We start from the raw sequence: 27,104 nt of genomic DNA on the forward strand, positions 1-27,104 counted from the left end.
CGTTATAACTAACTACACCACTAGAAGTTCTGCAGGATATGTTTCAGCATTATAAGACTTGAGAGGAAAACTTGATGTTCAAAGAAAATGTCTGTCAACAAGTGACATTCATTTGGTTTATTTCCATTTCAATGCTCCCTGATGAAAAGGCAAATTAACACGTGTTTATTGATTTAAAAGTTGGACCTGTGACAGAAAATTACATACAGGCAATTCTACTAGAAAGGAGAGACATAAGGCGTTATAGCCAACCATACAAAAGCAACCTTCCTTTCTTACAAATTCCACTGTCAACTACATTTTAGAGGCTTAATGGTTTGAGTAGAGTGAAGCAATGAAAACATCCTCCACCCTAGATATTGAGTGTTACTGTATATCAGCCCCCCCCCCCCCTCAAACCAAGCAATCTAAGTGTTGTCATTTAAAAGATGTTAGTCCTTCGGAATTAGTTGTTGATTTTACATGGCGAGTTCCATTGAAATGATTGGCAGGACACAAGATGCATATTTACGTTTGCTTTCAACTGTAGTCAGACTACTGGATCAATTCATAGTATGATCTAATTACAGAGAGAACACAGTGGCTGCGTCTAACAATAGTGAAACAAAGTGCATGATACAATTGGAAAAAGTCCAATTTTGACAAAAGTGCCTCTCTGCAAGTTTACTGTTTAGATTAGATTATTTTAGATTGAAAATGATCACAGCCACACTTTGGCATCTCTTTGAACCATAGGCGTAACAAAAAAAACACTTAATATCAGCCCAAGTCGGTCACTACCCCGGGTCTCTGTTCTTGCCCCTTTCATGCCACACTCAGGACAGGGACTGAGGACAGCAGCAAGGCAACCAGAAGCACAGGACAAACTGATCTCTCACCATTCCTTCTACAGGATTGGGTCACACGATCAGAGCCTGAATTCAAAATAGACAAAAATCCTATCACTTGGTAAAAGACATGCGCTTTGAGGTTAGAAGAGGATAGCATACAGACAAAAAAGGGAGAAAGGACTTATCTAGAAAGTCTGATTTCCCTAAGAGACTTCTAAAACACATGGAGGAATAGAGACCGCAGAAGTTCAACAACCAGGACAAAAGAAAGATGAGTGAGGGGTGGGGGTAGGAAGGTGGTATTGCAGGTCACAGGCTTTGGCAGCACGGTAGTTTGTTTTTCTGCCCATCGGTGGTGGGGGGGACACTGATGTCCACTACATTGTTGCCTGGAGACTCGTCATGTGCTGATCTGTCAGCTATCTGCTTCTGTGATACGATTCGGTGGATTTCTGTGGAGAAAATATAAATCAGTTACTCATTATTAAATATGCCATTGCATTCATGTGTAAGAAATCAAACAATTTGACTTGAAACTAACTAATCTAAATAGCCTCGTATAGTGGCCCCTGCCCATTACCTGTGAGGATGTTCTTGAACGCCTCTTCTACATTAGTGGAGTCCAAAGCTGAGGTCTCAATAAATGATAGCGTATTCTTTTCTGAGGGAGAAAAAGAGAAAAGATTGCATTGAGACAAGCAGGGGTGTCTTCTTAACCATTTTTGTCCACGGAGTGAGCTGTCATCTACTCCAGTGTTTTTGTTGTTTACCTGCGAAAGCGCGAGCCTCGTCTGTGGGCACTGCCCTGAGGTGGCGCAGGTCACTCTTGTTGCCCACCAGCATGATGACGATGTTGTTATCAGCATGATCCCTCAGCTCCTTCAGCCAGCGCTCCACATTTTCATAGGTTAGATGCTTGGCAATGTCGTACACTAGGAGTGCCCCCACCGCCCCCCGGTAGTACCTGATTGGGACAGAGCAGGGAGGATACGAGGTCATAGGTTGTGAGACTAAGATAGAGAAGGATTTCACACAATGGTTTCAGTGCTATCAAAATATGCTAGTTCCAAGACGAGCATCCTTAACATTATTGAACAGTGAGCTCCCTCTTCCACTCACGCTGAGGTGATGGCTCTGTAGCGCTCCTGTCCAGCTGTATCCCAGATCTGGGCCTTTATCATTTTGCCGTCCACCTGGATGCTGCGGGTGGCGAATTCCACACCGATGGTGCTTTTGCTCTCCAGGTTGAACTCATTCCGTGTGAAACGGGACAGCAGGTTACTCTTCCCCACACCAGAGTCTCCGATCAGCACCACTGGCAAAAAAATAAAAATAAATATCGGAACTGCAATGACAGGCTACTATGTCAGTGGAAACGATTGGGGCTGAGAGATGACTAGTACAGAGCCATTTGTTCAACAATGACTAAATTGAAGCCCATACCTACTGAGCATGTTTTTCCTGGTAGCTAGTCATTTAACCACTATCATGATAGATACCAGTCATGATGACTGGTGCAGCCACTTAGAGGGGTCGAAATTTACAGAATGATTACCTGTGAGGAAAATGGGAGAGGGTCATGCTTTTTCAATTTCAGTCAAGGGGAGAGTTTAGTTTTTTTAATCTAGTCCAGGGGAGGGTCATGTCATTTGCAAATGATTAACCTCTTTGCGCTGGGGGGGGGGGGGGGGCAGTATTTTCACGTTCGGATGAAAAGCGTGCCCAGAGTAAACTGCCTGCTACTAAGGCCCAGAAGCTAAGATATGCATATTATTAGTAGATTTGGATAGAAAACACTCAAGTTTCGAAAACTGTTTGAATGATGTCTGTGAGTATAACAGAACTCATATGGCAGGCAAAAAGCGGAGAAAAATCCAACCAGGAAGTGGGAAATCTGAGGTTTGTAGTTTTTCAAGTGATTGCCTATCCAATATACAGTGTAAATTTGGTCAGATTGCACTTCCTAAGGCTTCCACTAGATGTCAACAGTCTTTGGAATGTTTCAGGCTTCTATTGAGAAAGGGGAGCGAATAAGAGCTGTTTGAACCAGTGGTCTGGCTGAAAGCCTTTAGTTTAGTCATGCGGCGGCCGTGCGCACGAGCTCTGTTCCCTTTCATTTCTAAAGACAAAGGAATATTATTGAAGATTTATGATAAAAACATTCTAAAGATTGATTCTATACATCGTTTGACATGTTTCTACAAACTGTAATGGAACTTTTTTTGACTTTTCGTCTGGACTTAGTGCCCGCGCCTAGTGCATTTGGAATAGTGAACTAAAAGCGTGAACAAAAAGGAGGTATTTGGACATAAAGATTAACTTTATCGAACAAAACGAACATTTATTGTGGAACTGGGATTCCTGGGAGTGCATTCCGATGAAGATCAAAGGTAAGTGAATATTTATAACGCTATTTCTGACTTTTACTGACTCCGCAACATGGTGGGTATCTGTATGGCTTGTTTTGGTGGCTGAGCGCTGTACTCAGATTATCGCATGGTGTGCTTTTACCGTAAAGCTTTTTTTAAATCTGACACAGCGGTTGCATTAAGGAGAAGTTTATCTTTAAATTACAATATTTCTGAATGTTTTGGAATTAGTTGCTTATTAGGATTATATATCAACTCAGCCAAAAAAGAAACGTCCCTTTTTCAGGACCCGGTCTTTCAAAGATAATTTGTAAAAATCGAAATAACTTCACAGATCTTCATTGTAAAGGGTTTAAACACTGTTTCCCATGCTTGTTCAATGAACCATAAACATTTAATGAACATGCACCTGTGGAACGGTCATTAAGTTTTCTGAAAATAAACAGCTGACAGTGAGAGGACGTTTCTTTTTTTGGTGGTAGATATACAGTTTAATTTGGAAGTTTACATACACTTAGGTTGGAGTAATTTAAACTCGTTTTTCAACCATACTATTTCTGATCGTCTTAACTCACCATCACGGTGGGGAGCTTCTCAAAGTAATTTTTTCTTCTCCTCAAACAGCAAGTAAACAAAGTCTGTTTTTTCATCCATTGAGAATGACAATTTGAAAAATCTTTCCAGCGCTCTCCCTTTCAATAACTACTCAGCATGAAAGGAGGAGAAAAAAAAAAAGAGTCATGCTCTGATCTGGTGGAAACATCATAAAATAGTTACTTCTTATCCCTTGCGCAAATAGCCTACAGTTGTGTCTGTACAGAGCTCACTGGCCTGGGAAACTGAGGACCCAGAATATTTTATATAATGTTGCAAGTTTGCTAGCTCCAGCCTCAGGCTGACCAAATTAATGGTTTAAAAAATGTTTCAAAATTCCTTGCAGACAGGCCATGCATAGCCAATGTGATTCATAGAAAATATCCTAATAAAAATAAATATTCTATCTGTGGGCTGCAATCTTTTTATTTGTTGGTTTTATGTAGGTTATTTTGACATATTGGCAATAGAAGTTACTTTTAGATGTGTATCATTTTCATTTAGCTAGTTTTGATTAACCACATGACATTGATAACCAGGCGGCGAATCGCATCTCTGCATGTCTGTCAGACATATCAGTGTGGATGACGGATCACCACCTCAAGCTGAACCTCGGCAAGACGGAGCTGCTCTTCCTCCCGGGGAAGGACTGCCCGTTCCATGATCTCGCCATCACGGTTGACAACTCCCTTGTGTCCTCCTCCCAGAGTGCTAAGAACCTTGGCGTGATCCTGGACAACACCCTGTCGTTCTCCACTAACATCAAGGCGGTGACCCGATCCTGTAGGTTCATGCTCTACAACATTCGCAGAGTACGACCCTGCCTCACACAGGAAGCGGCGCAGGTCCTAATCCAGGCACTTGTCATCTCCCGTCTGGATTACTGCAACTCGCTGTTGGCTGGGCTCCCTGCCTGTGCCATTAAACCCCTACAACTCATCCAGAACGCCGCAGCCCGTCTGGTGTTCAACCTTCCCAAGTTCTCTCACGTCACCCCGCTCCTCCGCTCTCTCCACTGGCTTCCAGTTGAAGCTCGCATCCGCTACAAGACCATGGTGATTGCCTACGGAGCTGTGAAGGGAACGGCACCTCCATACCTTCAGGCTCTGATCAGGCCCTACACCCAAACAAGGGCACTGCGTTCATCCACCTCTGGCCTGCTGGCCCCCCTACCTCTGAGGAAGCACAGTTCCCGCTCAGCCCAGTCAAAACTGTTCGCTGCTCTGGCACCCCAATGGTGGAACAAGCTCCCTCACGACGCCAGGACAGCGGAGTCAATCACCACCTTCCGGAGACACCTGAAACCCCACCTCTTTAAGGAATACCTAGGATAGGATAAAGTAATCCTTCTAACCCCCCCCCCCCCTTAAAAGATTTAGATGCACTATTGTAAAGTGGTTGTTCCACTGGATATCATAAGGTGAATGCACCAATTTGTAAGTCGCTCTGGATAAGAGCGTCTGCTAAATGACTTAAATGTAATGTAAATGTATTGATTTTGAAATATGAAGACGTTATTATAAAATGAAATTAAACTGTTCCACGAAAATGTGCATATGAAAATCATAACTGGCACGCCGTAGAAATGTTTCGATAACTTGGCACCCCAAATGGAAAAGTTTGCCGACCGCTGGTGTAGCCTATTACTGACAACTTCAGGAGCTTAAAGGCAGAATCTGTGAAGGACAGCGGAATTGGGCAGCAGGAGTTTTTTTTAAACTTCTGGTTAGGCTATATTAGTCTCCGGCTCCCTATTCAGTAATTTTCATTTTTAATATCGCAGTGCTTAAACGCATCAGAGAAGCTCAGTAGCCTACATATAGTTGATTTTATTCAAAACATAGGGTGTGTCTATATGGAAAAATACACTTAAAAATTGACCAATCGATTAGTCGAAAGAATAGATGACTGAACAGAGCAAAGTTACATTTCTAAAACAGCTGCTGGGATGGTGTAAATACAACTAGGCTGCATTACACAATGCAAGGATATTCCAACACAGAGCCCCAGGTTGCTCTGCTCTTGCTGCTTGTGAGCAGCCTAACCAATGGCTGTGTTGTGTAAGCCTACAGTGGCAGTTCCGGAGAAGCAAAGGCTTCTTAGGAAAATAATTTTCTTATTAGATCTAGTCAACAACAAAAAAAAACGCGCTCTTACATGCGGACTAGGCTATGGCCTATGTTCTGTTCAGTTTGAGGAGAGCGTGAAGATACGGAGGATTGGAGGTCAACTTTGATAGCTTGCTATAGCTACTATAATTGATTTTATTAAAAACAATGTTTCTAGCCCATGATGTATTTATCAGTTCTTACAGCCTTATTCAAAAATGTAATTGTTTTTTCCCCCCTCAATCTACAAACTGAAAAATAAACATTTGCATAACTATTTAGACCCTTTACTGTACTTTGTTGAAGCACCTTTGGCAGCGATTACAGCCTAGAGAGTCTTCTTGGGTATGACCATGAGAGCTTGGCACACCTGTATTTGGTGAGTTTCTCCCATTCTTCTCTGTAGATCCTCTCAAGCGCTGTCAGGTTGGATAAGGAGCGTAGCTGTACAGCTATTTTCAGGTCTCTCCAGAGATGTTCGATTGGGTTCAAGTCCAGGCTCTGGCTGGGCCATTCAAGGACATTCAGAGACTTGTCCAGAAGCCACGCCTGCGTTGTCTTGGCTGTGTGCTTAGGGTCATTGTCCTGTTGGAAGGTGAACCTTTGCCAGTCTGAGGTCCTGAGCGCTCTGGAGCAGGTTTTCATCAAGGATCTCTGTACTTTGCTCAATTAATCTTTCCCTCGATCCCAACTAGTCTCCCAGTCCCTGCCGCTGAAAAACATCCCCACAGCATGATGCTGCCACCACGCTTCACGATAGGGATGATGCCAGGTTTCCTCCAGACGTAACACTTGGCATTCAGGCCAAGTTGGTTTCATCAGATCAGAGAATCTTGTTTCTCATGGTCTGAGAGTCCTCTAGGTGCCTTTTGGCAAACTCCAAGTGGTCTGTCATGTGCCTTTTACTTAAGAGTGGCTTCCGTCTGGCCACTCTACCATAAAGGCCTGATTGGTGGAGTGCTTCAGAGATGGTTGTACTTCTGGAAGCTTTAAGAATGATGGAGGCCACTGTGTTCTAGGGGACCTTCAATGCTGCAGACATTTTTTGGTACCCTTCCCCAGATCTTTGCCTCGACACAATCCTGTCTCAGAGCTTTCCAAATCATGTCCAATCAATTGAAGTTACCACAGGGGGAATTGAGTCTCTTAACAAAGGGCCTGAATACTTATGTAAATATGGTATTTATAAATTATTTTAATAAATTAGCAAAAAAAAAAAGTTTTTAAATGTTTTTGCTTTGTCATTAAGGGATATTGTTTGTAGATGGATAAAACATTTTTTTAACGCAGCCTTGAAATATGGGACCTGTTAATGATGGGTCGCGACGTGTCATAGTAAATGTATAATTATTTCATGAATTACTGGAATTGATTTGGTCAAGTGCAACTGTACGCTCGGTTCAGTGCACTCTATGCTTAGCAGCGGTCTCCAGGGTTGCCAGGTCAAGCTAAAATTTCTAACCAATGACCACTCAAAACCTGCCCAAAAGGCCTGAAACTAGCCACATTTATAAAATAAACCCTTTTTCGATAACATTATCGAGCAAATTAACCGACATGGGATAGGTGTCCCTAAACCGGGACGATTGTTGCTAACGTGCGCTAATGTGACTAGATTGTATACAACAGCCAACTTTCTGGGACATAGACATGTCTTATCTGGGCAGAAAGCTTCAATTCTTGTTAACTTGTTATGGATAGGGGGCAGTATTTTCACGACCAGATAAAAAACGTACCCGATCTCTGCTGTAACGTGACATTTTCTAACGCTCCCATAGGCTCTCAGAAGGCGCCAGAATGTTGAATGATGACTTTGCAGGCCATGGCTGAAAAACAGTAGCGCATTTGGATAGTGGTCGATCTGAGAACAATGAGACTGGCGCACGCGTGCACGAGAAGGGTCCATTTTACTTTCTCTGTCTTTGAACGAAAACAACGACTCCCGGTCGGAATATTATCGCTTTTTTACGAGAAAAATCGCATAAAAATTGATTTTAAACAGCGTTTGACATGCTTCAAAGTACGGTAATGGAATATTTTGACATTTTTTGTCATGAAACGCGTCGGGCGCGTCACCCTTCGGATAGTGTCTTGAACGCACGAACAAAACGCCGCTATTTGGATATAACTATGGATTATTTGGAACCAAAACAACATTGGGTGATGAAGTAGAAGTCCTGGGAGTGCATTCTGACAAAGAACAGCAAAGGTAATCCAATTTTTCTTATAGTAAATCTGAGTTTGGTGAGTACCAAACTTGGTGGGTGTCAAAATAGCTAGCCATGATGGCCGGGCTATCTACTCAGAATATTGCAAATGTGCTTTCACCGAAAAGCTATTTTAAAATCGGACACCGCGATTGCATAAAGGAGTTCTGTATCTATAATTCTTAAAATAATTGTTATGTTTTTTGTGAACGTTTATCGTGAGTAATTTAGTAAATTCACCGGAAGTGTTCGGTGGGAATGCTAATTCTGAACGTCACATGCTAATGTAAAAAGCTGTTTTTTGATATAAATATTAACTTGATTGAACAAAACATGCATGTATTGTATAAAATAATGTCCTAGGAGTGTCATCTGATGAAGATCATCAAAGGTTAGTGCTGCATTTAGCTGTGGTTTTGTTTTTTGTGACATTATATGCTAGCTTGAAAAATGGGTGTCTGATTATTTCTGGCTGGGTACTCTGCTGACATAATCGAATGTTTTGCTTTCGCTGTAAAACCTTTTTGAAATCGGACAGTGTGGTTAGATAAAGGAGAGTCTTGTCTTTAAAATGGTGTAAAATAGTCATATGTTTTAAAAATTGAAGTTTTCGGATTTTCGAGGACTTTGTATTTCGCGCCACGCCTATCATTGGATATTGGAGCAGGTGTTCCGCTAGCGGAACGTCTAGATGTAAGAGGTTAATCTAACGGCAGTGTCCAATTAACAGCAGCTATTACAGTGAATAAAATACCATGCTATTGTTTGAGGAGAGTGCACAACAAAAAACGTTTCATGGCAACTGGTTTGATATATTCACCTCTGAAGGTAAATAAATGTACTTACATTCAGTAATCTTGTTCTGATTTGTCCTCCGGAGGGTCCCAGAGATAAAAATGTAGCATAGTTTTGTTAGATAAAATCAATTTTTATGTTAACTTTTTAGTGACAGGGGGCACTATTTGGAAATTCAGATGAATGACGTGCCCAAAGTAAACTGCCTGTTACTCAGGCCCAGAAGCTAGAACATGCATATAATTGGTAGATTTGGATAGAAAAGTCTAAAGTTTCCAAAAATGTTAAAATAATGTCTGTGAGTATAACAGAACTGATATGGCAGGCAAAAATCTGAGGAAAATCCATCCAGGAAGTGGGATTTCTTTGATGTGGGTGGTTTTCAATTGAATGCCTATTGAGTATCTAATGGGTTAGGACCCAGATTGCAGTTCCTATGGCTTCCACTAGATGTCAACAGTCTTCAGACATTGTTTCAGGCTTGTTTTCTGATAAATGAAGAACAATAAGACATTTCTGTCAGGGGACTGTAGAATCATGCAGTGCTGGTTTGCGCAAGTGACCGTGTATGCGCCCTTCGTTGTTTTTCCTTCCTATTGAATACGCTATTGTCCGGTTGAAATATTATCGATTATTTAGACAATTGCCAACCTGAGGATTAACTATAAACATCGTTTGACATGTTTCGACGAACTTTACCGGTACTATTAGGATGTATTCGTCTGCATGTTTTGACCGCCTTTGAGCCAATGGATTACTGAACAAAACGCGCCAACAAAACTGAGTTTTTGGGATATAAAGAGGGACTTTATCGAACAAAACTAACACTTATTGTGTAGCTGGGACTCTTGTGACTTCAACCATATGAACATCTTCAAAGGTAAGTGATTAATTTGATTGATGGTTGGAAAATGTTTGTATGCTTTTGTAAGCGGGGCGCTGTCCTCAGATAATCGCATGGTATGTTGAATCTGACAATTAATCTTGATGGTTGTACAGCCATCTCAAATAAAACTGTGAAGGACTTCGGCGTTACTCTGGACCCTGATCTCTCTTTTGACGAACATATCAAGACTGTTTCAAGGACAGCTTTTTTCCATTTACGTAACATTGCAAAAAATCTAAACATTTCTGTCCAAAAATTATGCAGAAAAAATAATCCATGCTTTTGTTACTTCTAGGTTAAACTACTGCAATGCTCTACTTTCCGGCTACCCAGATAAAGCACTAAATAAACTTCAGTTAGTGCTAAATACGTCTGCTAGAATCCTGACTAAAACCCCCCAAAAAGTATCATATTACTCCAGTGCTAGCCTCCTGTTAAGGCAAGGGCTGATTTCAAAGTTTTACTGCTAACCTACAAAGCATTACATGGGCTTGCTCCTACCCATCTTTCCGATTTGTTCCTGCCGTACATACCTACACGTATGCTACGGTCACAAGACGCAGGCCTCCTAATTGTCCCTAGAATTTCTAAGCAAACAGCTGGAGGCAGGGCTTTCTCCTATAGAGCTCCATTTTTATGGAATGGTCTGCCTACCCATGTGAGAGACGCAGACTCGGTCTCAACCTTTATGTCTTTACTGAAGACTCATCTCTTCAGTAGGTCCTATGATTGAGTGTAGTCTGGCCCAGGAGTTAAATCCTGCCTGTTTGGCCCAGTCGGGGGTATCATCGGATGGGGCCACAGTGTCTCCTGACCCCTCCTGTCTTAGCCTCCATTTATGCTGCAGTAGTTTGTGTCGGGGAGCTAGGGTCAGTCTTATATCTGGAGTATTTCTCCTGTCTTATCTGGTGTCCTGTGTGAATTTAAGTATGCTCGCTCTCTCTCTCGGAGGACCTGAGCCCAAGGACCATCCCTCAGGACTACCTGGCATGATGACTCCTTGTTGTCCCCAGTCCATCTGGCCGTGCTGCTGCTCCAGTTTCAACTGTTCTGCCTGCGGCTATGGAACCCTGACCTGTTCACTGTGATTACTATTATTTGGCCATGCTGGTCATTTATGAACATCTTAGCGGCCATGTTCTGTTATAATCTCCACCCGGCACAGCCAGAAGAGGACTGGCCACCCCTCATAGCCTGGTTCCTCTCTAGGTTTCGGCCTATCTAGGGAGTTTTTCCCTTGCCACCGTGCTTCTACACCTGCATTGCTTGCTATTTGGGGTTTTAGGCTGGGTTTCTGTACAGCACTTTGATATATCAGCTGATGTAAGTATATATAAATACATTTGAAATTTGATTTATGCTTTTTTTGTAAAGCCTTTTTGAAATCTGACAAAGTTGCTGGATTAACCTCTATGGGCTAGGTGGGACGCTTGCCAGTGTAATCCCGTGGCGCGTTATTCAAATACCTCAAAAATGCAAAAACGTAAATTTTTCAAACATATGACTATTTTACACCATTTTAAAGACAAGACTCTCGTTAATCTAACCACACTGTCCGATTTGAAAAAGGCTTTACAGCGAAAGCAAAACATTAGATTATGTCAGCAGAGTACCCAGCCAGAAATAATCAGACACCCATTTTTCAAGCTATCATATAATGTCACATAAACCCAAACCACAGCTAAATGCAGCACTAACCTTTCATGATCTTCATCAGATGACAACCCTAGGACATTATGTTATACAATACATGCATGTTTTGTTCAATCAAGTTCATATTTATATCAAAAACCAGCTTTTTACATTAGCATGTGACTAGCATGTGACTAGCATTCCCACCGAACACTGCCGGCGAATTTACTAAATTACTCACGATAAACGTTCACAAAAAACATAATTATTTTAAGAATTATAGATACAGAACTCCTCTATTCACTCGATATGTCCGATTTTAAAATAGTAGATAGCCCGGCATCACAGGGCTAGCTATTTAGACACCCAGCAAGTTTAGCACTCACCAAAGTCAGATTTACTATAAGAAAAATGTTATTACCTTTGCTGTTCTTCGTCAGAATGCACTCCCAGGACTTCTACTTCAATAACAAATGTTGGTTTGGTCCCAAATAATCCATTGTTATATCCAAATAGCGGCGTTTTGTTTGTGCGTTCAAGACACTATCCGAAAGGGTAAATAAGGGTGACGAGCACGGCGCATTTCGTGACAAAAAAATTCTAAATATTCCATTACCGTACTTCGAAGCATGTCAACCGCTGTTTAAAATCAATTTTTATGCCATTTTTCTCGTAAAAAAGCGATAATATTCCAACCGGGAATCTGGGTTTAGGTAAACAGACGAAAGAAAATAAAGCATGGGGTCGACTCGGGCACGCGCCTAAGCCCATAGTACTCTGATTGGCCACTTGCCATACGCGATAATGTGTTTCAGCCAGAGGATGCCTCGATATCATTCTGCTTTTTCCCGGGCTCTGAGAGCCTATGGGAGCCGTTGGAAGTGTCACGTTATAGCAAAGATCCTCAGTCTTCAATAAAAAGATCCAAGTGAACAACAACTTGTCAGACAGGCCACTTCCTGCATGGAATCTTCTCAGGTTTTGGCCTGCCATATGAGTTCTGTTATACTCACAGAAACCATTCAAACAGTTTTAGAAACTTTAGGGTGTTTTCTATCCAAAGCCAATAATTATATGCATATTCTAGTTACTGGGCAGGAGTAGTAATCAGATTAAATCGGGTATGTTTTTTTTATCCGGTCGTGTCAATACTGCCCCCTAGCCCTAACAGATTAACAAGAAGTTAATCTTTAAGCCGATGTATAATACTTGTATTTTTATGAATGTTTATTATGACTATTTCTGTATTTTGAATTTGGCGCTCTGCAATTTCACCGGATGTTGTCGAGCGGCACACCTGCGCCAGAGAGGTTAATGTAGAAACTGGGGGTCTACAGTTTGACGCCACTGCTGACACTGGATCCACACCCACCCTGCCATCTAGATGTGTGAATGTTAGTGTATAAACTAATGATCCATCATGTATGGCATTCCTGGGAGTGTGTAAAACTTTTTTTTTTATTACCATAGCATTTTTACATGTTCTATAGGCAACCTCCTGGCAGACTTGATACAAAATATTGTGCAGAAATGTTATTCTTCACTGGATCAGTCTGAAACTTTGTAACCACCAGATGGCAGCAGTGTGTGCAATCTAAAATTACTCTTGCATTTGAAAGATAATCTGTTAACCTCAAAACCTTAAAAATCCTATTACTTCAATTTCTCAAACATATGACTATTTTACAGCCATTTAAAGACAAGACTCTCGTTAATCTAACCACACTGTCCGATTTCAAAAAGGCTTTACAACGAAAGCAAAACATTAGATTATGTCAGCAGAGTACCAAGCCAGAAATAATCAGACACCTATTTTTGAAGCCAGCATATAATGTCACCAAAACCCAGAAGACAGCTAAATGCAGCACTCACCTTTGATGATCTTCATCAGATGACAACCCTAGGACATTATGTTATACAATACATGCATGTTTTGTTCAATCAAGTTCATATTTATATCAAAAACCAGCTTTTTACATTAGCATGTGACGTTCAGAACTAGCATACTTCCGGGGAATTCGCTAACATTTTACTAAATTACTCACGATAAACGTTCACAAAAAGCATAACAATTATTTTAAGAATTATAGATACAGACCTCCTCTATGCACTCGATATGTCCGATTTTAAAATAGCTTTTTGGTGAAAGCACATTTTGCAATATTCTAAGTACATAGCCCAGGCATCACGGGCTCGCTATTTAGACACCCGGCAAGTTTAGCACTCACCATAATCATATTTACTATTATAAAAGTTTGATTACCTTTTGTCTTCGTCAGAATGCACACCCAGGACTGCTACTTCAATAACAAATGTTGGTTTGGTCCAAAATAATCCATCGTTATATCCGAATAGCGGCGTTTTGTTCGTGCGTTCCAGACACTATCCGAAATAGTAAAGAAGTGTCACGCGCATGGCGCAATTCGTGACAATAAAATTCTAAATATTCCATTACCGTACTTCGAAGCATGTCAACCGCTGTTTAAAATCAATTTTTACGACATTTTTCTCGTAGAAAAGCGATAATATTCCGACAGGGAATCTCCTTTTCGGCAAACAGAGGAAAAAATCCCAATGGCGGGGGTGGTCGGGGTCACGCGCATAAGCCCGTGTCCCTTGATCGGCCACTTGAGAAAGGCGATAATGTGTTTCAGCCTGGGGCTGGAATGACGACATTCTGTTTTTTCCCGGGCTCTGAGCGCCTATGGACGACGTGGGAAGTGTCACGTTAGAGCAGAGATCCTTAGTAAATGATAGAGATGGAAAAGAAGAAGTTCAAGAAATGGTCAGACAGGCCACTTCCTGTAAAGGAATCTCTCAGGTTTTGACCTGCCATTTGAGTTCTGTTATACTCACAGACACCATTCAAACAGTTTTAGAAAATTTAGGGTGTTTTCTATCCATATGTAATAAGTATATGCATATTCTAGTTACTGGGTAGGAGTGGTAACCAGATTAAATCGGGTATGTTTTTTATCCAGCCGTGTCAATACTGCCCCCTAGCCCTAACAGGTTAAAAAAAAAAGGAAAAAAAAGATAGATCTTTTACCAGATCTAAATGGGTTATTTTCTCCTACATTCCTTTCACATTTCCACAAACTCCAAAGTGTTCCCTTTCAAATGGTATGAAGAATATCTCTGCTTCAGGTCCTGAGCTACAAGCAGTTAGATTAGGCTGTGTCATTTTAGGGGTAAACTGGGAAGGAAAAAAAGGGTATTATCCTTAAAGAATATCGACGTAACTTGTCAAGACAGAAGCAAAATTTGATTTATCAAAATAACAATTATTGCAAACTATGACATGACATAATAAGCAACAAAAAAAATATATAAAAAATAAGAGAGCTAGGGACAAATTCTTATTTACAATGACGGCCTACCCGGTCAAACCCTAACGATGCTGGGCCAATTGTGCGCCGCCCTTTGTGATACAGCCTGGAATCGAACAAGGGTCTGTAGTGACGCCTCTAGCACTGAGATGCAGTGCCTTAGACCGCTGCGCCACTCGGGAGCCCATGGCGGCCGTGGTGCAAGTATACCCAAAACCAATACATTTTTCACCCACGACAAAGTTTTCCAAGTAACCCAATATCAGGAAAACCGCAGACATCGCAACCCTGGGTGTCTTTGCTCAGTTTGGCAGCTGCACGAGTGGGTGGAAGATGCCAGTGTGCTTCGTGGTTTACCAGATGTTTTTTTCCGGCAGTTTTCTGGAAGATCAGTCCGCGACCCAGACGCTGCAGCACTGTCGTTCAGCAGCAGCCGATGCGCTGTCAGCCACTGACTTGTCATTCCCATTCGCCGTCACTCACCGCTGTCATCAAATGGACTCAAGCTAGCCACAAGTTCTGACTAAGTTCAATTGTCATGAAATGCAAATACAGTGATGAGTTTCTCTCTTGGTTTAATACAAGCTTTGAGAAATAACGAGAAGCGCACACGTTTTGTGCGGGAAGTGCTTAGTAATGGGTCTCAAAATGAACAAATTAAAAATGACACATCCTGATCAAACATTGACAGCATGACGGTAAACCCAGGGAGTTATATCAGATCAGGGCAGAATGCCTCAGGAAACAGTGCTCTGACAATGGAAGAGTAAGTCAGCAAGCAAGGCATTGTTGTCATTTTGTAACAGGTAATAAGCTGAAATAAAGGAGTACTGTCTCTCATAGTAGTTGATGTGAGTTTCTCTTTCAAACAATCCCCTTGTACAGAGCTAATAGCTAGCTAGCTAACGTTAACCAAAGCAAGCTAGGTAGCTACTAAGTAACAGTACAGATGAACAATCATCAGGCCTACTGTACATCTTACTGTAGAAATTGTTGAAAACAAGTCTAAGTTGGAACTGTTGCTGTTAAAATACAGTTGAAGTCGGAAGTTTACATACACTTAGGTTGGAGTCATTAAAATTCGTTTTTAAACCACTCCACAAATTTCTTGTTAACAAACTATAGATTTGGCAAGTCAGTTAGGACATCAACTTTGTGCATGACAAGTAATTTTTCCAACAATTGTTTACAGATTATTTCACTTATAAATCACTGTATCACAATTCCAGTGGGTCAGAAGTTTACATACACTGAGTTGACTGTGCCTTTAAACAGCTTGGAAAAATCCAGAAAATTAAGTCATGGCTTTGGAAGCTTCTGATAGGCTAATTGACATCATTTGAGTCAATTGGAGGTGTACCTGTGGATGTATTTCAAGGCCTACCTTAAAACTCAGTGCCTCTTTGCTTGACATCATAGGAAAATAAAAAGAAATCAGCCAAGACCTCAGAAGAAAAAAAATTGTAGACCTCCACAAATCTAGTTCATCCTTGGGAGCAATTTCTAAATACCTGAAGGTGCCACGTTCATCTGTACAAACAATAGTACGCAAGTATAAACACCCAGCCGTCATAGCGCTCAGGAAGGAGACGCGTTCTGTCTCCTAGAGATGAACGTTCTTTGGTGCGAAAAGTGCAAATCAATCCCAGAACAACAGCAAAGGACCTTGTGAAGATGCTAGAGCAAACAGGGACAAAAGTATCTATATCCACAGTAAAACGATTCCTACATCGACATAACCTGAAAGGCCGCTCAGCAAGGAAGAAGCCACTGCTCCAAAACCTGCACAAAAAAGCCAGACTACGGTTTGCAACTGCACATGGGGACAAAGATCGTACTTTTGGAGAATTGTCCTCTGGTCTGATGAAACAAAAATAGAACATTTTGGCCATAAAGATGTTATGTTAGGAGGAAAAAGGGGAACGCTTGCAAGCTGAAGAACACCATCCCAACCGTGATGCACGGGGTTGGCAACATCATGTTGTGGGGGTGCTTTGCTGCAGGAGGGATTGGTGCACTTCACAAAATACATGGCATCATGAGGATGGAAAATTATGTGGATATATTGAAGCAACATCAAGACATCAGTCAGGAAGTTAAAGCTTGGTCGCAAATGGGTCTTCCAAATGGACAATGACCCCAAGCATACTTCCAAAGTTGTGGCAAAATGGCTTAAGGACAACAAAGTCAAGGTATTGGAGTGGCCATCACAAAGCCCTGACCTCAATCCTATAGAAAATGTGTGGGCAGAACTGAAAAAGCGTGTGCGAGCAAGGAGGCCTACAAACCTGACTCAGTTACACCAGCTCTGTCAGGAGGAATGGGCCAAAGTTCACCCAACTTATTGTGGGAAGCTTGTGGAAGTCTACCCAAAACGTTTGACCTAAGTTAAACAATTTAAAGGCAATGCTACCAAATATTAATTGAGTATATGTAAACTTCTGACCCACTGGGAATGTGATGAAAGAAATAAAAGCTGAAATGAATCACTAATATTATGACATTTCAGATTCTTAAAATAAAGTGGTGATCCTAACTGACCTAAGACAGTAAATGTTTACTAGGATTAAATGTCAGGAATGTGAAAAACTATGTTTAAATGTATTTGGCTAAGGTGTACGTAAACTTCCAACTTCAACTGTACAATGAATCATTTTTATTCTGAACTGGAATAAAGTGATTGTAAGAATGCTGTTCATTGACTATAGCTCAGCATGCAACGTCATAGTACCCTCCAAGGTCATCATTAAGCTCGAGGCACTGCCCGGTCTGTACCCCGCCCTGTGCAACTGGGTCCTGGACTTCCTGATGGGCCGCCCCCAGGTGGTGAAGGTAGGAAACACCTCCACTTCGCTGATCCTCAACACTGGGGACCCACAAGGGTGTGTGCTCAGCCCTCTCCTGTACTCCCTGTTCACCCACCATGACTGTGTGGCCACACGCGCCTCCAACTCAATCATCAATTTTGCAGACGACACAACAGCAGTAGGGTTGATTACCAACAATGAGACAGCCTACAGGGAGGAGGAAAATAACCTGTCACCCAATGTCAACAAAACAAAGGAGATGATCGTGGACTTCAGGAAACAGCAGAGAGAGCACCCCCCCTATCCACATCGACGGGACCACAGTGGAGAAGGTGGAAAGCTTCAAGTTCAGGAGGCTGAAGAAAAGAAAATAACTAAAACCCTCACTCTTACAGATGCACAATTGAGAGCATCCTGTCGGGCTGTATCACTGCCTGGTACAGCAACTGCACCGCCCGCAACCGCAGGGCACTCCAGAGTGTAGTGCCGTCTGCCCAACGCATCACCGGGGGCAAACTACCTGCCCTCCAGGACACCTACAACACCCGATGTCACAGGTAGGCAAAAAAGACCATCAAAGACAACAACCACCTGAGCCACTGCCTGTTCACCCCGCTATCATCCAGAAGGCGAGGTCAGTACAGGTGCATCAAAGCTGGGACCGAGAGACTGAAAAACAGCTTTTATCTCAAGGCCATCCGACTGTTAAACAGCCATCACTAGCACATAGAGGCTGCTGCCTATATACATAGACTTGAAATCATTGGCCACTTTAAACAGAACACTAGTCATTTTAATAATGTTTACATATTTTGCATTACTCATGTCATGTATATACTGTATTCCATTCTACTGCATCTTTCGTCTTTGCCGCTCATTGCTCGTCCATATATTCTTAATTCCATTCCTTTACTTAGATTTGTGTTTATTGGGTATATGTTGTGAAACTGTTAAGATATTATTTGTTAGATATTACTGCACTGTCAGAGCTAGAAAGAAGTATTTCGCTACACCCGCAATAACATCTGCTAAACACGTGTATGTGATAAATAAAATTTGATTTGAAGCAAGATGCTTTTTGAGGCAAACACTCAGTTCTGGGTTGCTCATCTACAGCAGGAAGCATTCTCCTGTCTGACTGAGAAAGCAGTAGATTTTTTGATCTGGTTTGGATCACATTTCTACAGCAAGATGTACAGTCGGCCTGAATTTTTCATCTGTACTGTTACTTAGGGTTGCACTATCAAAACCTGAGGCTGTGTGTGTTCTGTTTTACATCTGTGTGATCAGTCAGTTTTTTCTGGGTCAGAATGAAAATGATTTATTGTATTTTAACTGCAACAGTTCCAACCTAGACAGATATATGAGAGTGTTTTTATTGGGGAAAAATAAACATGAATAGCTATTTATATGGGTATTTCATTTCATTGTTATTTGTCAATACTGCATTTGTTTTAGGCATAAGGGCAATGAAATGTACCAATAGTTGCATGTTTTCATAAGCTTGGGTCCCAGGAAAACACAGAATAAAAATTAAAAAAAACCTGCTGTAATGTAACAAAATGTGGAAAAAGTCAAGGGGTCTGAATACTTTCCGAATGCACTGTATATAAAGTGATCTATAAGAGTGCTTTGGTCCGCGATGCTTTATGCTAGAAACAAGCTGTAAAATACAGGGAAAGATGCGACTCCAATGTATATGGGAATATCATTGTGTCATTTCTTTGACATTGAGGCTGAGCTACAACCTTCTATAGCCGAGGAGACAAAACATTGACTTTGCTTGGGAAGTAATCTAATTCTGTCACTATCAACGGATTAAGCTATTCACTTTCTGTACAATAGAAGATTCTTAAACCCAGACAGCTTTTAGGGAAACACTTGTGACCTTCTCTCATTGGGTTAAGCCACAGAAGAACAGTAGCCAGCAGTTAAAGCTTACATTTTTCTGAGTCGGTAGGCCTACTGTCTGGGGTGGAAATGTAGACCTAACTTTTGAAAGTACCATGCTCAGATTCCTAATGATTTCTCAGATGTAATTATTTGCAAACAGGGACAGTTACGTTGCAAACAAAACACAGATTTGGCATTGGAGAAATATGATAAGAAACTAATAGGCCTCTGTCCATTCTTAGCCTGTAATTTCTGTAATTTGTGCAGTATTTAAGCAGCAAGGCCCGAAGGGGTGTGGTATATGGCCAATGTACCATGGCTAAGGGCTGTTCTTATCCACGACACAACACGGGACTTCCTGGACACAGCCCTTAGCCTTGGTATTCTGGCCATATATCACAAATCCCGAGGTGCCTTACTGCCATTATAAACTGGTTACCAAGGTAATTAGAGACGTAACAATAAATGCTTTGTCATACCCGTGGTATACGGTCTGATATACCACGGCTGTCAGCCAATCAGGAGATGGAGATGGTGGAGGAGATGATTGTGGACTACAGGAAAAGGAGGGCGGGGCTGTAGTGGAGCAGGTTGAGAGCTTCAAGTTCCATGTTGTCCACATCACCAACAATCTAGAATGTTCCAAACATACCAAGACAGTCGTGAAGAGGGCACGACAAAGCCTATTCCCCCTCAGGAAACTAAAAAGATTTGGCATGGGTCCTCAGATCCTCAAAAGGTTCAACAGCTGCAACATCGGGAGCATCCTGACTGGTTGCATTACTGCCTGGTACGGCAATTGCTCGGCCTCCGACCACAAGGCAGAGGGTGGTGCGTACGGCCCAGTACATCACTGGGGCCATCCAGGACCTCTACACCAGGTGGTGTCAGAGGAAGGCCCTAGAAATTGTCAAAGACCCCAGCCACCCCAGACATAGACTTCTCTCTACTACCGCATGGCAAGCGGTACAGGAGTGCCAAGTCTAAGACAAAAAGGCTTCAACAGTTTTTACCCCCAAGCCATACGATTCCTGAACAGGTAATCAAATGGCTACCAGGACTATTTGCATTGTGTGCCCCCCCAACCCCTCTTTTACGCTGCTGCTACTCTCTGTTTATCATATATGCATAGTCACTTTAACTATACATTCACGTACATACGACCTCAATTGGCCCGACCAACCAGTGCCCCCGCACATTGGCTAAGCGGGCTATCTGCATTGTGTCCCACCACCCCCTCTTCTATGCTATTGCTACTCTCTGTTTATCATATATGCATCGTCACTTTAACCATATCTACATGTACATACTACCTCAATCTGCCTACTAACCAGTGCCTGTATGTAGCCTCGCTACTGTATATAGCCTCCCTACTGTTTTTTTTTTTTCCACTGTCCTTTTACTGTTGTTTTATTTCTTTACTTGCCTATTGTTCACCTAATACCTTTTTTACACTGTTGGATAGAGCCTGTAAGTAAGCATTTCACTGTAAGGTCTACAGTATACTACCTGTTGTATTCGGCGCACAAGACAAATAAACTTTGATTTGATTAGCATTCAGGGCTCGAACCCCCCCCCAGTTCATTTACATTTACATTTTAGTCATTTAGCAGACGCTCTTATCCAGAGCGACTTACAGTAGTGAATGCATACATTTCATTCCATGCTCTATCGACTGAGCCACACCGTAATACAAATATTCTGCTAATATGTAAAATGACGTAGAACCACATGAAATGTTTATAGAAGGCATATTTTTTTCTCTGACCTGCAAATACAATGATAGATTCATGCAATGTTTTTACTGTAAAATACATATTTCCACCCCTACTCTTGTCCACGGTGGTAGGCGAACCCACAACCTGGTCCACAGCCCTGTGCGCTATCAAAATTCCTGCGTTGCCATGTGATGCTTACCGGATGACGAACAGTTGCTAAAACTGCATATCTAAGGCTCTGTCCAAGAAGTGAGGGGTAAACATGTTCTCTGGTCTCCACTTTTTTTTAAATTATTATTTTGGGTATAGGGGATGGTCACTTGTTTAGATAAATTAATTTGCTTAAGGGAGGGCCATCCATTTTAATTTACAAAAAGGTCCGATTTTCTTCATGTAACCCTTATTATAAATAATGTTCACTCCCTTTGGGCAAAGTTAGTTGTGAGAGAAAACATTTCATATCTTGGATACAGACGTTTTCAGTCATAATGGTTCTTCATATTTCAGACAAGTGGTGACCAAGCTATACTAACATCGTAGTTACTAATATACTGCAGTCTGTTATGGCTAGCCTAGCACATCGCCAGTGGCTTTGGCTAACATAACACCAAATATTTATATCTGTGCTCATACCAGCTGATTGTCATACATTAGCAAACTAACGTTAGCCGTTTGCTATCCACTCCAGTAGAATAAAGGAGAACTAGCTAAATCTTATAAACGTTTATAACTAGTAGCTATTTTTCTCCACATTGTCTATATGTAGCTTACGTTAGCTAGCAAACTAAAAATGGTGATGAGACGCTTATTAGGCCACAGATAACCGCTTGTTAGCTAGCTTGATAACATGTTAGCAAGCTAGTTTGGCTAACGTTAGCTAGCTGAGCAGTAAGTTAAGGCAGTGGAGACGTCATCATCTGCTTTGAACTTCAACTACTGAGAAAACAAGTAAATGGTTCCTATACTAACTAAACTTCTGGGGCGCGTCTTACCTTTGAATAGATAGTCGTATTCGTCGTCTCGGGTTCCCATTTTGACGATTCCCACTTTATTAAAATATTAGACTGCCAAAGAAATTCTCCGGACTCCTAAATGCAGTAAAACAGTCTCGGGAAGGAATACGCACGTGAGCTGAGGGACAACTGCTTTGACCAATTAGAGGTACATCTCTGTTAATTGACAGATACATTGACAAATAATACCCTTCACCATGTAATATTGACCAATGGCCATAGGTAAGGGCGTGATCAGATGGAGAAGGAAAAAAAACCTCTGCAAATCTACATTCTAGAAAATGTGAATTGAGCAATCATTTTTTCCGCAATAACAGTATTTCAGTTCATACATGAATTTGATGGCTTAGGAATGTGATATTATTGAAAATAAAAGACGACAAAAATGGACTAGAACCAATTATTTATTTGCCATGAATTCATTCTGATTATTTTAACAATTCTCAAATTGTCTGGTATTTTAAAATGATGGGGTTTCCCTCAGTTGTAAAGTAATTCAATGGTCCAAAAGAGTCTCGCTGCTGGTGCTATGATGTCCGGAGTAAACCCTTGATATTCCTCTGGAATTCAACTAAGACAAAACAAATTCATGCTGCATTCATAACTTACAATTCAGCGAAAAGTTCAATTCATAGTCTAAAATGATTAACCAAATAATTTGGTGGAACAAATGCCAGAACAAGGGCAAACATTGGCCTACTTCTGTCATAATGAAGGCCTCTAAGCTTTTGTTGTGTAAACGAAAGCAAAACAATGGGATATCAGGCCATATAATTAGTAAAATATGCCTTTCTGTAATTCAATGGTCTCTTAATTTTGTGAATCCTTTTTTCCTATCAAAAAGTTCCATTGTTATGACTGACCTGGAATTGACGACGGGGTGGAGCCCGTCTACGAAGAGGTCAATGGATGTATGTCATCTACATATTCTCTGTGATAGCTTAACGTGATTACTTTTTACCTGACTGGAGGTTCTTCAGTCTTTTTTGGATTGTTAGTAAATGCTGCATGCCTTCAGAATCATTCAACCCACGGAGGGAGCTAGACCCAAGCCTCTTCCCCTGGCCTAAATTTAGCCTGTGAAGAAAAGATGACTGAACAATACATACAGATCTGTAATGGCACTCAATAATGTAAAAGCATAAAACCCCAGAACCTTCTATCCACTCTCCCAGGAGACAGCAAATTGAGCATGAAAAGAAAAGATCTGGGCTAAACTATGAAATCTATGCAGAGATGTGGATTAGATTACCCATAGGGATATGGAGAAGCAGGCCTCGTAGAGAGGTTCCTCTGGGGAATCGTCTCAGCAGAAGGGGAACGGATAGAGGGTGATGCTCCACTTTTCCATGCTCCTGCTCTATATTGGTACCTTTCATCCCCTCCTTCTTCCAGCAGCTGGTAACTCTGCAGAGAATCTAAACTGTCCACCTGCAGAAAAAAAAGGTACATAAAGCCAACAACTTCGTCAAACTGCAATACTGATGCAGAAATTCTAAGTATTCTGTGGATTGTGAAACCTCAGCTGTGCTTCTTCATTAAATTATGCTACTAAGGTAATGTAACAAGTATAGTAGCAATACATTGAAAGTGATTCTTTAGTCTGAGCAACCGTGCTGTGAGCAAAATATACCAATGTGTATCGATTGTCCATTATTTATAGTCTCACCAGTTTTTCTGCCCTTTTCTCCCGTTCCTTGCTCTCATCTAACACCTGCACCCAATCTTGCCTCCCCGGGTCGTCTCTCCCAGCCTCCTTCTCCAGGACGGAGTGCAGGCTGGTTCTCAGGTGGAAGAACTCCTCCTTCAGGCCACCCTTGCGGGGGGCTAAGTGCTGCGGTCCCTTCTCCTTGCCACAGACCTGGCTGCACCTCTGCAGGTCTGCCTGTAGGTGGCGCTGTACATCTGCCAGGTCCTTCTGACGCATCCTCAGGCTATTCAGAGCAAACCCCTTCTCTTCAGTTTGAGTTCTCAGATTCTTCCTGTCAGAGTGGAGAAAGGGGACATAAGGGAGTGAGTAATGTCCAACCATTGGCTAGGGTGACTATTTGTATCAATAAAGGAAAGTCTGTGTGTGTGCTGGTGTTTACCTGAGAATCTTGATAGTGTCTTGCAGCTCTTTCTCATATCCAATGGATCTTTCAAGGTCCTTGCTTGCCTTTGACTGCTCCTCCAGCAATTTAGTGTTCAAGGCAGCAACTAACAGAACCAATATAAAATCAAGTTTACACAGTTAAAGGGAAACATCTGATATAATCTTAAACATTATTTTGGTGGATTTTCACATTGACGAAGCAAAATTATCAATTTCACTCACTCTGGCTGTGCAGCTCCTGCTCTCTTGAAGACAATTTCTTTGCAGCTCTGTTCAGTTTCTCTTGAAGCTGCCCCACCTCCTTCACATGCCCAGACTCAGTCCTGTTCACTGCATCCTGCAGAATCTCCACCTTCTCCCTGGCACTCTGAAGACCCACCTGCAGGTCCTGCACTGTGCGGTGGTGCTCCACCTCAGTGACCCTGAGAGTCTGCATCAAACTCTTGATCCTCTCCTCCAGCTCCTCTTTGCATTTCTCCAGAGACTGCTGCTGGGCCTTGGTTGCCCTGATCCAGCTCTCATTGACCCCCAGGGCCTCCTGTAAGGACTGGTTCTTCTTCTCTGAAGATCTGAGAGCTTCCTTCAGGGCTTTGGCTTTCTCATCTGTAGCCTTGAGCCAATGTTGTGTCGACTGGAGCTTTTCCTCTGAGGAGTTGAGGCTCTGCTGCAGGGACTGGGCTCTCTCATCCAAGGCCCAATGGTCATGTTGGAGGGATAAGACCTTCTCCTCTGAAGACTTCAGGCTCTGCTGCAGGAGAGAGACCTTTTCCTCAGAAGAGCCGAGGGTCTGCTGCAGAGACTTGACCCTCTCCTCAGACTTCCAGTTATTGTGCTGAAGGAAGTCAACCTTTTTCTCTGAAGCGCTAAGGTTCTGGCTAAGGCACTGGTTGTTCTTCTCAAAGGAAGCCAGGTTATGTTGCAGAGTCTGGTTCCTCTCTTGGGAGTCCCCAAGGATTTGCTGCAGGCTTTGGCCTCTCTTCTCAGACTCGTCCAGGTCCTGCTGAAGGGACTGGAGCCTATTGTCAGAGAACTGGAGGGTTTTCTGCAGACTCTGAGTCCTTTCATTGGAGCCCATGAGATTGTGCTGCAAGGACAGGACCTGTCCTTCAAACTCCTTGAGTTTCTGCTCCATGGAGTTTACCTTGCCCTCAGACAGTCTGAGGTTCTGCTGGAGTGTGAGCTTGGAGCTCTTATTCTCTTGTTCAGCAGAGTGAAGGGAAAGGTGCAGGCTCTTCATCACAGTCTCATGTCGAGACTTTGCATCTCTGAGCTCCATTTTCAGGGCATCGTTCTCAGAGAGTAGGAATGTTCGGTCGGACGAGATCAGGTAACTCTGCACGTCATCCTTCAGTCAAACAAAGCACAGAGGTTACATGCATGATGGTCATATATGACTATGGAAATGATCCTATAGCCTCACATCAAAAACACAGTCCTAAATCAAGAGGGAAACACGCCCAGAGTACCTACCGAGTTTTTGGTAAAGGCTAATTTCAAAAGGAGCTCTTGGAGGGAGGGGATGTATAAGAGAATGTGTCTGTCCTGCTGGTCTTTCCTGGGACAGCCATCCTCCAATGCTGATGACTTAATCACCAATTTACATGCATCTGAACGAATTTGATCCAAAATAGGCTGAGAACACAAAACATTACTGGATACTAAAGAAAACCATTAGAAAAAAGAAGTCAAACAGTCATTTGCTACTATGCATCATCATACCTTCATGTGGGCTTGGACCATAGCCTCTACTTCTTTGTATGACATTTTGGACCGGTCTATTTCATCATGAAGCTGTCTTATTATAACATAATGGGATTCTAGTAAATAAAAAGAGTGAATTAGCCTACAACTTTAACATTAGATTTTTTTAATATTTGTTATATGAATTTTTAGAATTGTATCCAAAAGGCCCAAATCCAATACAATGTTAGTTTTACCACTGGGTTGATTTTCCTCGTCACTAAGAACTCCATATGCTGGACTTGAGCATCTACTATTGCTTGCATTTGACATTTTGTCTCCAAGACCCTGGAACAAACCAGATACAGTTACTGAGTAAGACAAATATAAAATAAACATATTTGCTAATGAACAAAGTTTTGATGAGAGGACAACAAACCTTGCAAGACTGGTCCTCAAATGTGTGGAGAGTGTTAGTGAAGTCTCCGTTGTCCATCATCATGCCAAAAATGGGTGAATAACCTTATCGCTTGATTAAAATAGGACACTTCCAATTGTCATTGTTAGACAACTTATGCGCTAGCTAGATTATATTGGCCACATTTTTACAAAATAAAAAAGTTCCAGAATGCGCTAGTGATAAAATATCACTACTTTTCAAAATGTATGTTGTTCTCCAAGGAAACCTGACGTATGATTCTATAATTCCATTCGACCATTCCCGCCCTCTTAGCTCTGTTCTTGATCCGAATGTAGCGGTATGGAAACGTAGAATGGCTGACGCGACACCCACGTGGTTACACAGCGCCCTGGGGCCTGTAGCTAAACGTTTTGCAACAGAAACAGTTTCTATTGAACAAATTCGGGCACAACGCTCCCCGTATGATTCCGTTTAATCCGCTTACTTCCGTTTGGTTCTATGTGTACAGTGCGTTCGGAAAGTATTCAGGCTCCTTCACTTTTTCCATATTTTGTTACGTTACGCAGACCCGGGCATTTCTAGTCCTCCAGGGCCTGATTGGTGTCAGACTTTTCCCCTATCCCTAGCAAACACAGCTGATTTAAACTAATTGCATTCTAAACTGAAGATCATTAGCCGGGACTGGGGCACGGTTATGGCCTTTTTCTAAAATGAATTAAATAATTGT

At 41.9% G+C, this 27,104-nt stretch overlaps 2 protein-coding genes across 2 annotated transcripts; both read right to left on the reverse strand.

Annotated features, from left to right (window-relative positions):
• Positions 1-77: 77 nt before the first annotated feature.
• On the reverse strand, positions 78-22,249 carry rb11b (Ras-related protein Rab-11B). Its single transcript, NM_001140412.1, is given in 5 exon segments — positions 78-1,282; positions 1,411-1,491; positions 1,601-1,794; positions 1,950-2,145; positions 22,161-22,249. Coding segments are annotated over 5 exon segments (654 nt in total). The 5' UTR covers positions 22,201-22,249; the 3' UTR covers positions 78-1,139.
• A 323-nt stretch (positions 22,250-22,572) lies between these two features.
• LOC106613718 (uncharacterized) lies at positions 22,573-26,975 on the reverse strand. The gene is made up of 10 exons (XM_014216256.3): positions 26,396-26,975; positions 26,214-26,304; positions 25,996-26,093; positions 25,747-25,908; positions 24,499-25,621; positions 24,272-24,380; positions 23,851-24,163; positions 23,434-23,612; positions 23,143-23,258; positions 22,573-22,752 (listed from the first exon to the last, which is right to left on the reverse strand). Exons 1-10 carry the CDS (start codon positions 26,456-26,458, stop codon positions 22,709-22,711), a joined length of 2,298 nt encoding a protein of 765 aa, XP_014071731.2. The 5' UTR covers positions 26,459-26,975; the 3' UTR covers positions 22,573-22,708.
• Positions 26,976-27,104: the final 129 nt, after the last annotated feature.

Source organism: Salmo salar, chromosome 10 (genome assembly GCF_965601325.2).
Source record: "Salmo salar chromosome 10, fSalSal1, whole genome shotgun sequence".
NCBI classification, from domain to species: Eukaryota; Metazoa; Chordata; class Actinopteri; order Salmoniformes; family Salmonidae; genus Salmo; species Salmo salar.